The sequence below is a fragment of the Oncorhynchus keta genome, chromosome 29 (genome assembly GCF_023373465.1).
Source record: "Oncorhynchus keta strain PuntledgeMale-10-30-2019 chromosome 29, Oket_V2, whole genome shotgun sequence".
Lineage (NCBI taxonomy): Eukaryota > Metazoa > Chordata > Actinopteri > Salmoniformes > Salmonidae > Oncorhynchus > Oncorhynchus keta.
Window position 1 is genome coordinate 8,929,347 of NC_068449.1, and position 12,357 is coordinate 8,941,703.

At 43.9% G+C, this 12,357-nt stretch overlaps 1 protein-coding gene across 1 annotated transcript; it reads right to left on the bottom strand.

Moving 5' to 3' along the window:
- Positions 1-4,505: 4,505 nt before the first annotated feature.
- LOC118362016 (platelet-activating factor receptor-like) lies at positions 4,506-9,808 on the bottom strand. Its single transcript, XM_035742229.2, has 2 exons — positions 9,636-9,808; positions 4,506-7,785 (listed from the first exon to the last, which is right to left on the bottom strand). Exon 2 carries the CDS (start codon positions 7,741-7,743, stop codon positions 6,619-6,621), a length of 1,125 nt encoding a protein of 374 aa, XP_035598122.2. The 5' UTR covers positions 7,744-7,785; positions 9,636-9,808; the 3' UTR covers positions 4,506-6,618.
- Between the last annotated feature and the right edge of the window lie 2,549 nt (positions 9,809-12,357).

Sequence of the window (12,357 nt, forward strand, 5' to 3'; positions counted from 1 at the left end):
ACAACTTGCAGGCTTGTTTTCGAATTGCTGTGCGTTTTGTTGCCAACCTATTTTGCTACCTGATAACTTTACGGGTTTCACTTTTTAATTACCGTTCATATATTTATTTATTTTTTCCTCAACTTTTTCACTCCGGACGCTTTATCTGGACACGATTCGTCAGGACCTCCAACAGCCGAAGCTAAGTAGTAATATTAACATGATGCCTTCTAATTGCAGCCGCTGTGCTCGCCTTACGGCGAGGATAGCTGTACTGCAAGCCCAGCTTCAGACGCAATCATTAGGCAAGGGTAATTTCAGTGTAGGAAAGGATGAAACAGCGTCTGTGCCACCAGTAAGTACAGATAGTAGTATAAATCCCCTGGCACAGTCCCCGCAGCCGGACAACTTTCTCACGGTTTCTGGAAGGAAATTCTGTAGTAACGCTCAACCGGTGTCGCTCAATCAGCCGACAGAAACTTTCAACCGGTTCTCCCCATTAAGCAGCGGGTCGGTGTCAGAGGCCGAGTCTTCTCTGGTCTCTACTCCTCCCGTTACGGGGTCTGAGACGCCGAAGCTTCCCACCATTAGCTCTGACAAATTGAAAACTCTAGTCATTGGCGACTCCATTACCCGCAGTATTAGACTTAAAGCGAATCATCCAGCGATCATACACTGTTTACCCGGGGGCAGGGCTACCGACGTTAAGGCTAATCTGAAGATGGTGCTGGCTGAAGCTAAAACTGGCGAGTGTAGAGAGTATAGAGATATTGTTATCCACGTCGGCACCAACGATGTTAGGATGAAACAGTCAGAGATCACCAAGCGCAACATAGCTTCTGCGTGCATATCAGCTAGAAAGATGTGTCGGCATCGAGTAATTGTCTCTGGCCCCCTCCCAGTTAGGGGAGTGATGAGCTGTACAGCAGAGTCTCACAACTCAATCGCTGGTTGAAAACTGTTTTCTGCCCCTCCCAAAAGATAGAATTTGTAGATAATTGGCCCTCTTTCTGGGACTCACCCACAAACAGGACCAAGCCTGACCTGCTGAGGAGTGACGGACTCCATCCTAGCTGGAGGGGTGCTCTCATCTTATCTGCCAACATAGACAGGGCTCTAACTCCTCTAGCTCCACAATGAAATAGGGTGCAGGCCAGGCAGCAGGCTATTAGCCAGCCTGCCAGCATAGTGGAGTCTGCCACTAGCATAGTCAGTGTAGTCAGCTCAGCTATCACCATTGAGACCGTGTCTGTGCCTCGACCTAGGTTGGGCAAAACTAAACATGGCGGTGTTCGCCTTAGCAATCTCACTAGGATAAAGACCACCTCCATTCCTGTCATTACTGAAAGTGATCATGATACCTCACATCTCAAAATATGGCTACTTAATGTTAGATCCCTTACTTCAAAGGCAATTATAGTCAATGAACTAATCACTGATCATAATCTTGATGTGATTGGCCTGACTGAAACATGGCTTAAGCCTGATGAATTTACTGTGTTAAATGAGGCCTCACCTCCTGGCTACACTAGTGACCATATCCCCCGTGCATCCCGCAAAGGCGGAGGTGTTGCTAACATTTACGATAGCAAATTTCAATTTACAAAAAAAAAAAAAAAATGACGTTTTCGTCTTTTGAGCTTCTAGTCATGAAATCTATGCAGCCTACTCAATCACTTTTTATAGCTACTGTTTACAGGCCTCCTGGGCCATATACAGCGTTTCTCACTGAGTTCCCTGAATTCCTATCAGACCTTGTAGTCATTGCAGATAATATTCTAATTTTTGGTGACTTTAATATTCACATGGAAAAGTCCACAGACCCACTCCAAAAGGCTTTTGGAGCCATCATCGACTCAGTGGGTTTTGTCCAACATGTCTCTGGACCTACTCACTGTCACAGTCATACGCTGGACCTAGTTTTCTCCCATGGAATAAATGTTGTGGATCTAAATGTTTTTCCTCATAATCCTGGACTATCGGACCACCATTTTATTACGTTTGCAATTGCAACAAATAATCTGCTCAGACCCCAACCAAGGAACATCAAAAGTCGTGCTATAAATTCACAGACAACACAAAGATTCCTTGATGCCCTTCCAGACTCCCTCTGCCTACCCAAGGACGCCAGAGGACAAAAAGTCGCTCTGGATAAGAGCGTCTGCTAAATGACTTAAATGTAATGTAAATGTAAATGTAAAAATCCGTTAACCACCTAACTGAGGATCTCAATTTAACCTTGCGCAATACCCTAGATGCAGTTGCACCCATAAAAACAAAAAAAATGTCTCATAAGAAACTAGCTCCCTGGTACACAGAAAATACCCGAGCTCTGAAGCAAGCTTCCAGAAAATTGGAATGGAAATGGCGCCACACCAAACTGGAAGTCTTCCGACTAGCTTGGAAGGGCGGTACCGTGCAGTACCGAAGAGCCCTTACTGCTGCTCGATCGTCCTATTTTTCTAACTTAATTGAGGAAAATAAGAACAATCCGAAATTCCTTTTTGATACTGTGGCAAAGCTAACTAAAAAGCAGCATTCCCCAAGAGAGGATGACTTTCACTTTAGCAGTGATAAATTCATGAACTTCTTTGAGGAAAAGATTATGATTATTAGAAAGCAAATTACGGACTCCTCTTTAAACCTGCGTATTCCTCCAAACCTCAGTTGTCCTGAGTCTGCACAACTCTGCCAGGACCTAGGATCAAGAGAGACGCTCAAGTGTTTTAGTACTATATCTCTTGACACAATGATGAAAATAATCATGGCCTCTAAACCTTCAAGCTGTATACTGGACCCTATTCCAACTAAACTACTGAAAGAGCTGCTTCCTGTGCTTGGCCCTCCTATGTTGAACATAATAAACGGCTCTCTATCCACTGGATGTGTACCAAACTCACTAAAAGTGGCAGTAATAAAGCCTCTCTTGAAAAAGCCAAACCTTGACCCAGAAAATATAAAAAACTATCGGCCTATATCGAATCTTCCATTCCTCTCAAAGATTTTAGAGAAGGCTGTTGCGCAGCAACTCACTGCCTTCCTGAAGACAAACAATGTATACGAAATGCTTCAGTCTGGTTTTAGACCCCATCATAGCACTGAGACGGCACTTGTGAAGGTGGTAAATGACATTTTAATGGCATCGGACCGAGGCTCTGCATCTGTCCTCGTGCTCCTAGACCTTAGTCCTGCTTTTGATACCATCGATCACCACATTCTTTTGGAGAGATTGGAAACCCAAATTGGTCTACACGGACATGTTCTGGCCTGGTTTAGGTCTTATCTGTCGGAAAGATATCAGTTTGTCTCTGTGAATGGTTTGTCCTCTGACAAATCAACTGTAAATTTCGGTGTTCCTCAAGGTTCTGTTTTAGGACCACTATTGTTTTCACTATATATTTTACCTCTTGGGGATGTTATTCGAAAACATAATGTAAACTTTCACTGCTATGCGGATGACACACAGCTGTACATTTCAATGAAACATGGTGAAGCCCCAAAATTGCCCTCGCTAGAAGCATGTGTTTCAGACATAAGGAAGTGGATGGCTGCAAACTTTCTACTATTAAACTCGGACAAAACAGAGATGCTTGTTCTAGGTCCCAAGAAACAAAGAGATCTTCTGTTGAATCTGACAATTAATCTTAATGGTTGTACAGTCGTCTCAAATAAAACTGTGAAGGACCTCGGCGTTACTCTGGACCCTGATCTCTCTTTTGAAGAACATATCAAGACCATTTCGAGGACAGCTTTTTCCATCTACGTAACATTGCAAAAATCAGAAACTTTCTGTCCAAAAATGATGCAGAAAAATTAATCCATGCTTTGTCACTTCTAGGTTAGACTACTGCAATGCTCTATTTTCCGGCTACCCGGATAAAGCACTAAATAAACTTCAGTTAGTGCTAAATACGGCTGCTAGAATCCTGACTAGAACCAAAAAATTTGATCATATTACTCCAGTGCTAGCCTCTCTACACTGGCTTCCTGTCAAAGCAAGGGCTGATTTCAAGGTTTTACTGCTAACCTACAAAGCATTACATGGGCTTGCTCCTACCTACCTCTCTGATTTGGTCCTGCCGTACATACCTACACGTACGCTACGGTCACAAGACGCAGGCCTCCTAATTGTCCCTATAATTTCTAAGCAAACAGCTGGAGGCAGGGCTTTCTCCTATAGAGCTCCATTTTTATGGAACGGTCTGCCTACCCATGTCAGAGACGCAAACTCGGTCTCAACCTTTAAGTCTTTACTGAAGACTCATCTCTTCAGTGGGTCATATGATTGAGTGTAGTCTGGCCCAGGAGTGGGAAGGTGAACGGAAAGGCTCTGGAGCAACGAACCGCCCTTGCTGTCTCTGCCTGGCCGGTTCCCCTCTTTCCACTGGGATTCTCTGCCTCTAACCCTGTTACGGGGCTGAGTCACTGGCTTGCTGGGGCTCTCTCGTGCCGTCCCTGGGGGGTGCGTCACCTGGGTGGGTTGATTCACTGTTGTGGTCGGCCTGTCTGGGTTGGCGCCCCCCTCCCTTGGGTTGTACCGTGGCGGAGATCTTTGTGGGCTATACTCGGCCTTGTCTCAGGATGGTAAGTTGGTGGTTGAAGATATCCCTCTAGTGGTGTGGGGGCTGTGCTTTGGCAAAGTGGGTGGGGTTATATCCTTCCTGTTTGGCCCTGTCCGGGGTGTCCTCGGATGGGGCCACAGTGTCTCCTGACCCCTCCTGTCTCAGCCTCCAGTATTTATGCTGCAGTAGTTTATGTGTCGGGGGCTAGGGTCAGTTTGTTATATCTGGAGTACTTCTCCTGTCCTATTCGGTGTCCTGTGTGAATCTAAGTGTGCATTCTCTAATTCTCTCCTTCTCTCTTTCTTTCTCTCTCTCGGAGGACCTGAGCCCTAGGACCATGCCCCAGGACTACCTGACATGATGACTCCTTGCTGTCCCCAGTCCACCTGGCCATGCTGCTGCTCCAGTTTCAACTGGCCTGGGCCCTAGGACCATGTCCCAGGACTACCTGACATGATGACTCCTTGCTGTCCCCAGTCCACCTGGCCATGCTGCTGCTCCAGTTTCAACTGTTCTGCCTTACTATTATTCAACCATGCTGGTCATTTATGAACATTTGAACATCTTGGCCACGTTCTGTTATAATCTCCACCCGGCACAGCCAGAAGAGGACTGGCCACCCCACATATGCTCTCTCTAATTCTCTCTTTCTTTCTCTCTCTCGGAGGACCTGAGCCCTAGGACCGTGCCCCAGGACTACCTGACATGATGGCTCCTTGCTGTCCCCAGTCCACCTGACTGTGCTGCTGCTCCAGTTTCAACTGTTCTGCCTTATTATTATTCGACCATGCTGGTCATTTATGAACATTTGAACATCTTGGTCATGTTCTGTTATAATCTCTACCCGGCACAGCCAGAAGAGGACTGGCCACCCCACATAGCCCGGTTCCTCTCTAGGTTTCTTCCTAGGTTTTGGCCTTTCTAGGGAGTTTTTCCTAGCCACCGTGCTTTTACACCTGCATTGTTTGCTGTTTGGGGTTTTAGGCTGGGTTTCTGTACAGCACTTTGAGATATCAGCTGATGTACGAAGGGCTATATAAATACATTTGATTTGATTTGATTTGATATTGTTCAGCACACAATTTAGAAGGCTCCAACAGTGGTAGGACTATTGTTCAGCACACAATTTAGAAGGCTCCAACAGTGGTAGGACTATTGTTCAGCACACAATTTAGAAGGCTCCAACAGTGGTAGGACTATTGTTCAGCACACAATTTAGAAGGCTCCAACAGTGGTAGGACTATTGTTCAGCACACAATTTAGAAGGCTCCAACAGTGGTAGGACTATTGTTCAGCACCCAATTTAGAAGGCTCCAACAGTGGTAGGACTATTGTTCAGCACCCAATTTAGAAGGCTCCAACAGTGGTAGGACTATTGTTCAGCACACAATTTAGAAGGCTCCAACAGTGGTAGGACTATTGTTCAGCACCCAATTTAGAAGGCTCCAACAGTGGTAGGACTATTGTTGGTTAAGGGCTTGTAAGTAAGCAATTCACTCTAAGGTATACCTACACCTGTTGCATTCAGTGCATGTGATATTTAAAATGTAATTTGATATCCATTTTATCTAAGGATCTAGTCTAGTGGCTTGGGACTGAGTTTGTAGAGCTATTTTGCAATCCTTTATAGAAGCTCCTGTTCCCTATAAAACCTCTGCTTTTCTTCTCTGATTACACTAGAAGAACAGGAAGAAACATGATTAAATTGAAGTCACAATAACAAAGTGTGAGATACATTGTGAGATACAATGTACAGTACATCTGAAATGTGAAAACAAAGAATCAATGGTCCAAAGATTATTTAAAGCACTGATTATAGCTGGCACAGTGGCCAGGACAAATCCCTACAGGAAGGAAATCTAGAGGGGAACCACACTCTGGGTGGGGCTGTGTGGTGGTGCATCTGTTCATGTGATGTGTCTGAATGAACATGAGGCTACATAGCAGAGTGCATGTTCTGCACTATGTGTTCATTGTTAGGTGTGGGTGTGATGGAATGAAGCATTCTGAGGATGTGGTTACTAACAACAGCATTAGCATTAGACACAATATCTACAATACCATGTCATCTAGAGATTTAAACCTTCAGCTGCTGCTGTTCGCTATGGAGCCGCTGGCTCACATTCTTGCACTCCACCATAGAAATGTGTGTGATGGCTGTTTCCGAGCATCCTTTGCCCCTCCCCACCTTTTTCAGATTGTCCTTGATGTACAGGCGGAACTTCCTGGTGGCGAAGCAGTACACTACAGGGTCCAGGAGGCAGTTGAGCCCCATCAGCATCAAGGTGACTTGGTGGGCATCGTTAAGCCACTGCCTGGTCCGCTGGCCCCAGTCCATTCTGCCCCAGCCCTCCTTGATATCCAGTACAGCCAGAGTCCAGGGGCCCTGGACCACATGGTGGGGGAGGAAGCACACCACAAACACCCCCACCACGGCACACAGCATCTGCAGGGCCTGGCCCTTCACCCCCCGGAGCTGGGATGAACTGGAGCCCCGAGTCTGGGTAGGGGACTGGGTGAGCAGGGCACGGGCGATGAGCAGGTTACAGATTACTACGAGGAAGAAGACCAAGATGAAGCACCCCACGATGATGAGGTGGGTGGTGGCCACAGTCCGCTTCTCGTCGTCAGTCTTGTCGTGGTAGCCCTCAAAGCAGCGCGACACGTTGCCGTCATCCACCTGGATGCCCGTCTCCAAGAGGTATGGCACGGACATGGACAGAGTGAGCGCCCAGATGACCGCCGTGATGGCCACCCCGCGGCGCCAATGGTCAGACGAGGCGGCATCCAGCGGGCGTGTGATGGCCCAGTAACGGTTGACGCTGATGGCGGCGAGGAAGAGGATGGAGCAGTAGGTGTTGATGAAGAAGAACGCGCCGGTGACGCGGCACAGGAAGTCGCCGTAGCGCCAGTCACCGCGGTGGTGGTAGTAGCCAATCCAGAAGGGGAGGGCGCACACGAAGAGGAGGTCGGCAACAGTCAGGTTGGCCATGTAGATGCGGATCTCATTCATGGCCTTGGCGTTGCGCAGGCGCTGCAGCACGAACAGCACGTAACTGTTGGCTATCAGACCAAGGACGAACACAACACCATAAAACACTGGGAAGAGGGTGTAACGGAACTCAGAGTCCAGAAAGGTTATTTTATCGACTGTCGATATGTTCACTGTCGTGTTCACTGTCATGTCCTCTTCCATCTCCATGGTCGACTCCACTGTTGGTTCTGCTAAAGCAAGCAACTCCCTCTGTGAGAAAAATATTTCATATTAGACTCATATTTCAAGAATCACTCTGTCATGTTCACTTTGGTACAACTGTAGTCAGTAGGAGGACTCTGGACATGTCTATTGTCGCTGTCAGGTGAAATGAATAGCTATATCCCTATCCAGTCTGTGCAGTTGTTGATTCACTGAATCCATATTTGAGAGTTTCACAACTTACTGTAAAATCTAAATAAAATACAGTTGTATCTATAGAAACCATAACACACACATCAACTATGACACATACAGGAAGTGTCTTAGCCTTTTCTGGTCTGCTATTAAGCAGCAACACGTGCCGCATTCACATGCTTGTCAGACATTTCCGACATGGTAACTGCGCTTTGTTTATGATGATTGCTGGTTGATGACCATATTTCCAGTCACATCTAGACTAATGTCATTAGTATAGCAGACAATAACAAAAAGGAGTGCCACTTTATATTAACAACAAATGAGGTTAGAAATCTTTATAGAGATTTCATGAAGTCTTCAGAAACCCTACTTGGTGGCTTTACATTGCATTTCTTAGCAAGGTCATGTAAATGGTGCGACATAATTGATGATATGATACAACATTCCCGGGGCCACCAATACATCAAATGTATGACTGTAAAACACACATGACTGTAAGTCACTTTGGATAAAAACATCTGCTTAATGGCATATATTATATTATCTTATATATATATATCGATATTATTATATGACATGACATGCTATCTTGACTGGTGCTTTGCCAAATGTTATATAACTATTTTGTCACCCTAGTGTCATTCACTTAGGAATGGGAAGCCACTGAGACCAAGAGGAAAGGGAGATTGAACTGAATTTACCCTGGCCAGTTCCATAGTATGGGATTCGCACATTCTGGATGAACTACATCACTAAACATGGTCCTGGTTACAGTAAATTCCACACTATTTTCAAGAAAAAGGACAATAAAGACGTAATATGTGAAATATTCACACTCATTCATACTTGACATGAAAAAGAAGCCTGTTACAGCCCTAGATTAGAATAGGTTAGAATATAATATATTTTTCCAGACGGAACTTCCATTGTGTCATGTCTGATAAGATAAATAAAAAGAATACAGTATAGTAAACGTACAACAGCAACATTAACACATGACCAGTGGTGTAAAGGAACTAAGTCAAAAATACTTTGAAGTACTACTTAAGTCATTTTTTTGGGGGTATCTGTACTTTAATTTACTATTTATTGGTTTTTACAACTTTTAATCCACTACATTCCGAAAGAAAATATATACTTTTTACTCACATACATTTTTTCCTGACACCCAAAATACTTGTTCCATTTCGAATGCTCAGGCAGGACAGCATTATGGAAAATTCATGCACATTATCAATAATGCATTTTCATCTCTACTGCCTCTGACCTGACATGCTCCTCTCTTCCTCTATTGTTCCCGCATATCGTTTTTCAATAGGAAAACGCTTTATAGCGTTTCTCTACAAACAATAGTGGGACCTTATTTTTCATAAAATATATCTACCGCTTCTTAGATGTGCTTTCAATGAGAATGACAGATCGGTAACTCTATAACTATGATCTATAAGTATGTGAATTTGTTTGGGTAGCCCAAGAATTTACATATTGCAGCTTTAACTCTGGCTCTAGTAGAGACTCATTACTAATGCAATGAAAGATGTTAGACATGTGTACATTTGTTTAAACTTTGAAACAATAAATATTTATAAACATTTTCACAGGTAGGCTAATAAAGAAATGCAAAACATATTTGACATTTCAAGCAAAAAGTTAATGTGGATCCTAGAATTAGCTAAATTTACTAAAACATTTGCGCTTACCCGAGCGCGTGGCTCCTTCCACGTTTCGTTCTGTATATCTTGAAACCAGCGTATGTTAGGCTACATCGTAAACATCTCTATAGCCCAATGCATGCGCGCGAATATACATACTACAATAACGTTTCTAGAAACAATATGAACTCCTGAAATGAATCGACCATGAAGAACTGATGCGTGCGCATGACAACTTGACAGACTCGTTGAGCTACCTGCTATGTGGGGTGATAAGAGACTTATTTCAGCCTAGGCAACAGAACCACAATGTGGCTGTTACCGAGCTTTGAACATCTGACTGACATGACATGATACCAACACCGTACTAACATCTGAGTGACGCCTGTGTTAATGAATGCCATAATGTGCCTAGTTTATATATATATATATATATATATATATATATATATATATATATATATATATATATATATATATATATTAATTAAATCTCAAACATAAATGTTAGAAACATACAATTTTTCCCATTCAAGCACACATTCCCGAAGTAGCCACTTTGAGCTATGGTGTAGCCTACGGCTTGTGTATTTCCTGTTATCGACAATGGCCTAGAAAAGATTATGTCCAATCTATAGGTAATTGTCTTTCTTTCAACACCTCATGGTATGGTATGTTATCTTATTTCGCTGAATACAGATCTAAATGTTGTTAGCCGATCACAGACTATCTTGTTAACAGTTCCCAGTAGCCTACATCACACAACCAATAAGAGTTGTGTCCATGGCGCTATTTGGAATCCTTAGGATGTCCATTCAGTTGAACAGAGGATTTCATAGATTTTCCCAAAGGATCTGTGCTATTCGGGATCCTTGGGATGTCCCTACCTCTATCAAGTTTAAATGTAAAATGATTCACTTTCGTGTTAGTTTAGGACGTCCCAAGAAATCCGGAGAGCAGTGACCGTTCATAGAGAGAGAGACTGGCATGGTATCTGAGAGCTCGGTGGCGACACAGACATTTGTTTGTTTTTTTACAAACGGCAGAAGCGATTTTTGAGTGTACTTGAGATGTACTTGCTATCTCTGGGAGTATGTTAATGACAGATTTTCAGCTGTTGAACTATGGTAATGTCGAAGTCATTTCTAAATCTCTGTCTTTTAGTCACGATGTGAGGAGCCAGGGCAACCAATCAGCTTCACTGCAGCTGCTCAACCCACCACCCTCACTGTTCTCCCTCCACAAGTAACCACATCCTCTTCTCCACCACACTAAAAATGACTGTACATATATATACCCCTGTACCCATATCAGTCCAAGTAAAGACATGAGAAAATGGCAAAGGAGATAGTGATGAGAGAGAGCATACAGTATGAAAATAAAGACCACTTGGGATCTAAAATGAGTGTGGGGTGCCTTGTGTCTGTCTCCTTTTTGTCCATTTGAGGATATTGCAGTCACCCCTGGTGGAGGTTCTTGGAACACTGCGATTTAAGGCTGAGCAGAGGTTGATGACAACCTTCAAAGGTGGTGGTGCTATGTTGCGTGTTGTCTTGAATACCAGGCAGATGTTTCCGTACAGAATCAAATGGTGTAAACTTAACAGGCTAAACTTGTTGAGTACACTCTTTGAGAAAGGGGTTCCAACAGGGTTCTTTGGCTGTCACCAGTGGGGAGAACTTTTTGGTTCCATGTAGAACCCTCTGTAGAATGGAGCACAAAACAGTTCTACCTGGACACAGAAGGGGTTCTAACCAAAAAGGGTTTTCCTATGGGGACAGCGAAAGAATCCTGTTAGTTTTTAGATAGCACCGTTTTATCTGAGTGTAGGCCTACTGTATATTGTTAGTTTTTAGATAGCACCGTTTTATCTGAGTGTAGGCCTACTGTATATTGCAGTGATGGTTACGTGGTTTTCTGTAAAAAAAACATACATTCTTTGGTGGTGATGAGTTTACAAGCAGGCAAAGTCACCTTCTATGTGTGCTGAGGCATGTGTGACCACTCAACATTGACAGGACCAACCAAAAAGACATGCTTGGAGCTCCCGAGTGGTGCAGCGAGTGGTGCAGCGAGTGGAATTCCACTTCCGGGTTGGAGCGAGCGGTCGCATCCGCATTTCGCTCCGCAGGTAGTATAACTTTTTCATTACATTTCATTACATTTCATTATAGTACAACGGTTTGATTTATCTAATCTTAGCAATTTCTTCTTAGCTAGCTACATAGCCGTCTTTGTATCAAAGATAATTGCGTAATTATCGTATTTCGTCGTCCTAACGTAGTCTTCACTGCTCTGCCCAGCAGCTAGCCAGCTAGCAAACGTCCACCGATTAGCAGCACTGTAGAAACTATTACACTCAACTGAACGACTTGATTAGTGTAGTGTTAGCTAGCTACATAGCTGTCTTTGCTGTCTTCGTATCCAAGATAATTGTGTAGTCTTAGAGTGATTATCTTAATTTACCGAGGTTAGCTAGCCAGCTATTTGTCGTCCTTAACGTAGGAGACACTGCTAGCTAGCCAACAGCTAGCCAACGTCTTCCGAATAGAACTCAACAACCCGGTCGCATTCCGCTTCGCTCCACAGGTAGTATCACATTTTCATTTAATTTCATTACAGTACAACGGTTTGATTTGTTTGATCGTAGCTAGCTACATAGCTAGCTACATAGCCGTCTTTGTATCAAAGATAATTGTGTAGTCTAGAGCGATTTTCTAGGTTAGCTAGCCAGCTATTGTCGTTCTTTTAACGCAACGTAACGTAATCA

Bases quoted from the DNA above. Each gene is read 5' to 3' on its own strand.
- LOC118362016 (XM_035742229.2), bottom strand. From the start codon at position 7,743: ATGGAGATGGAAGAGGACATGACAGTGAACACGACAGTGAACATATCG.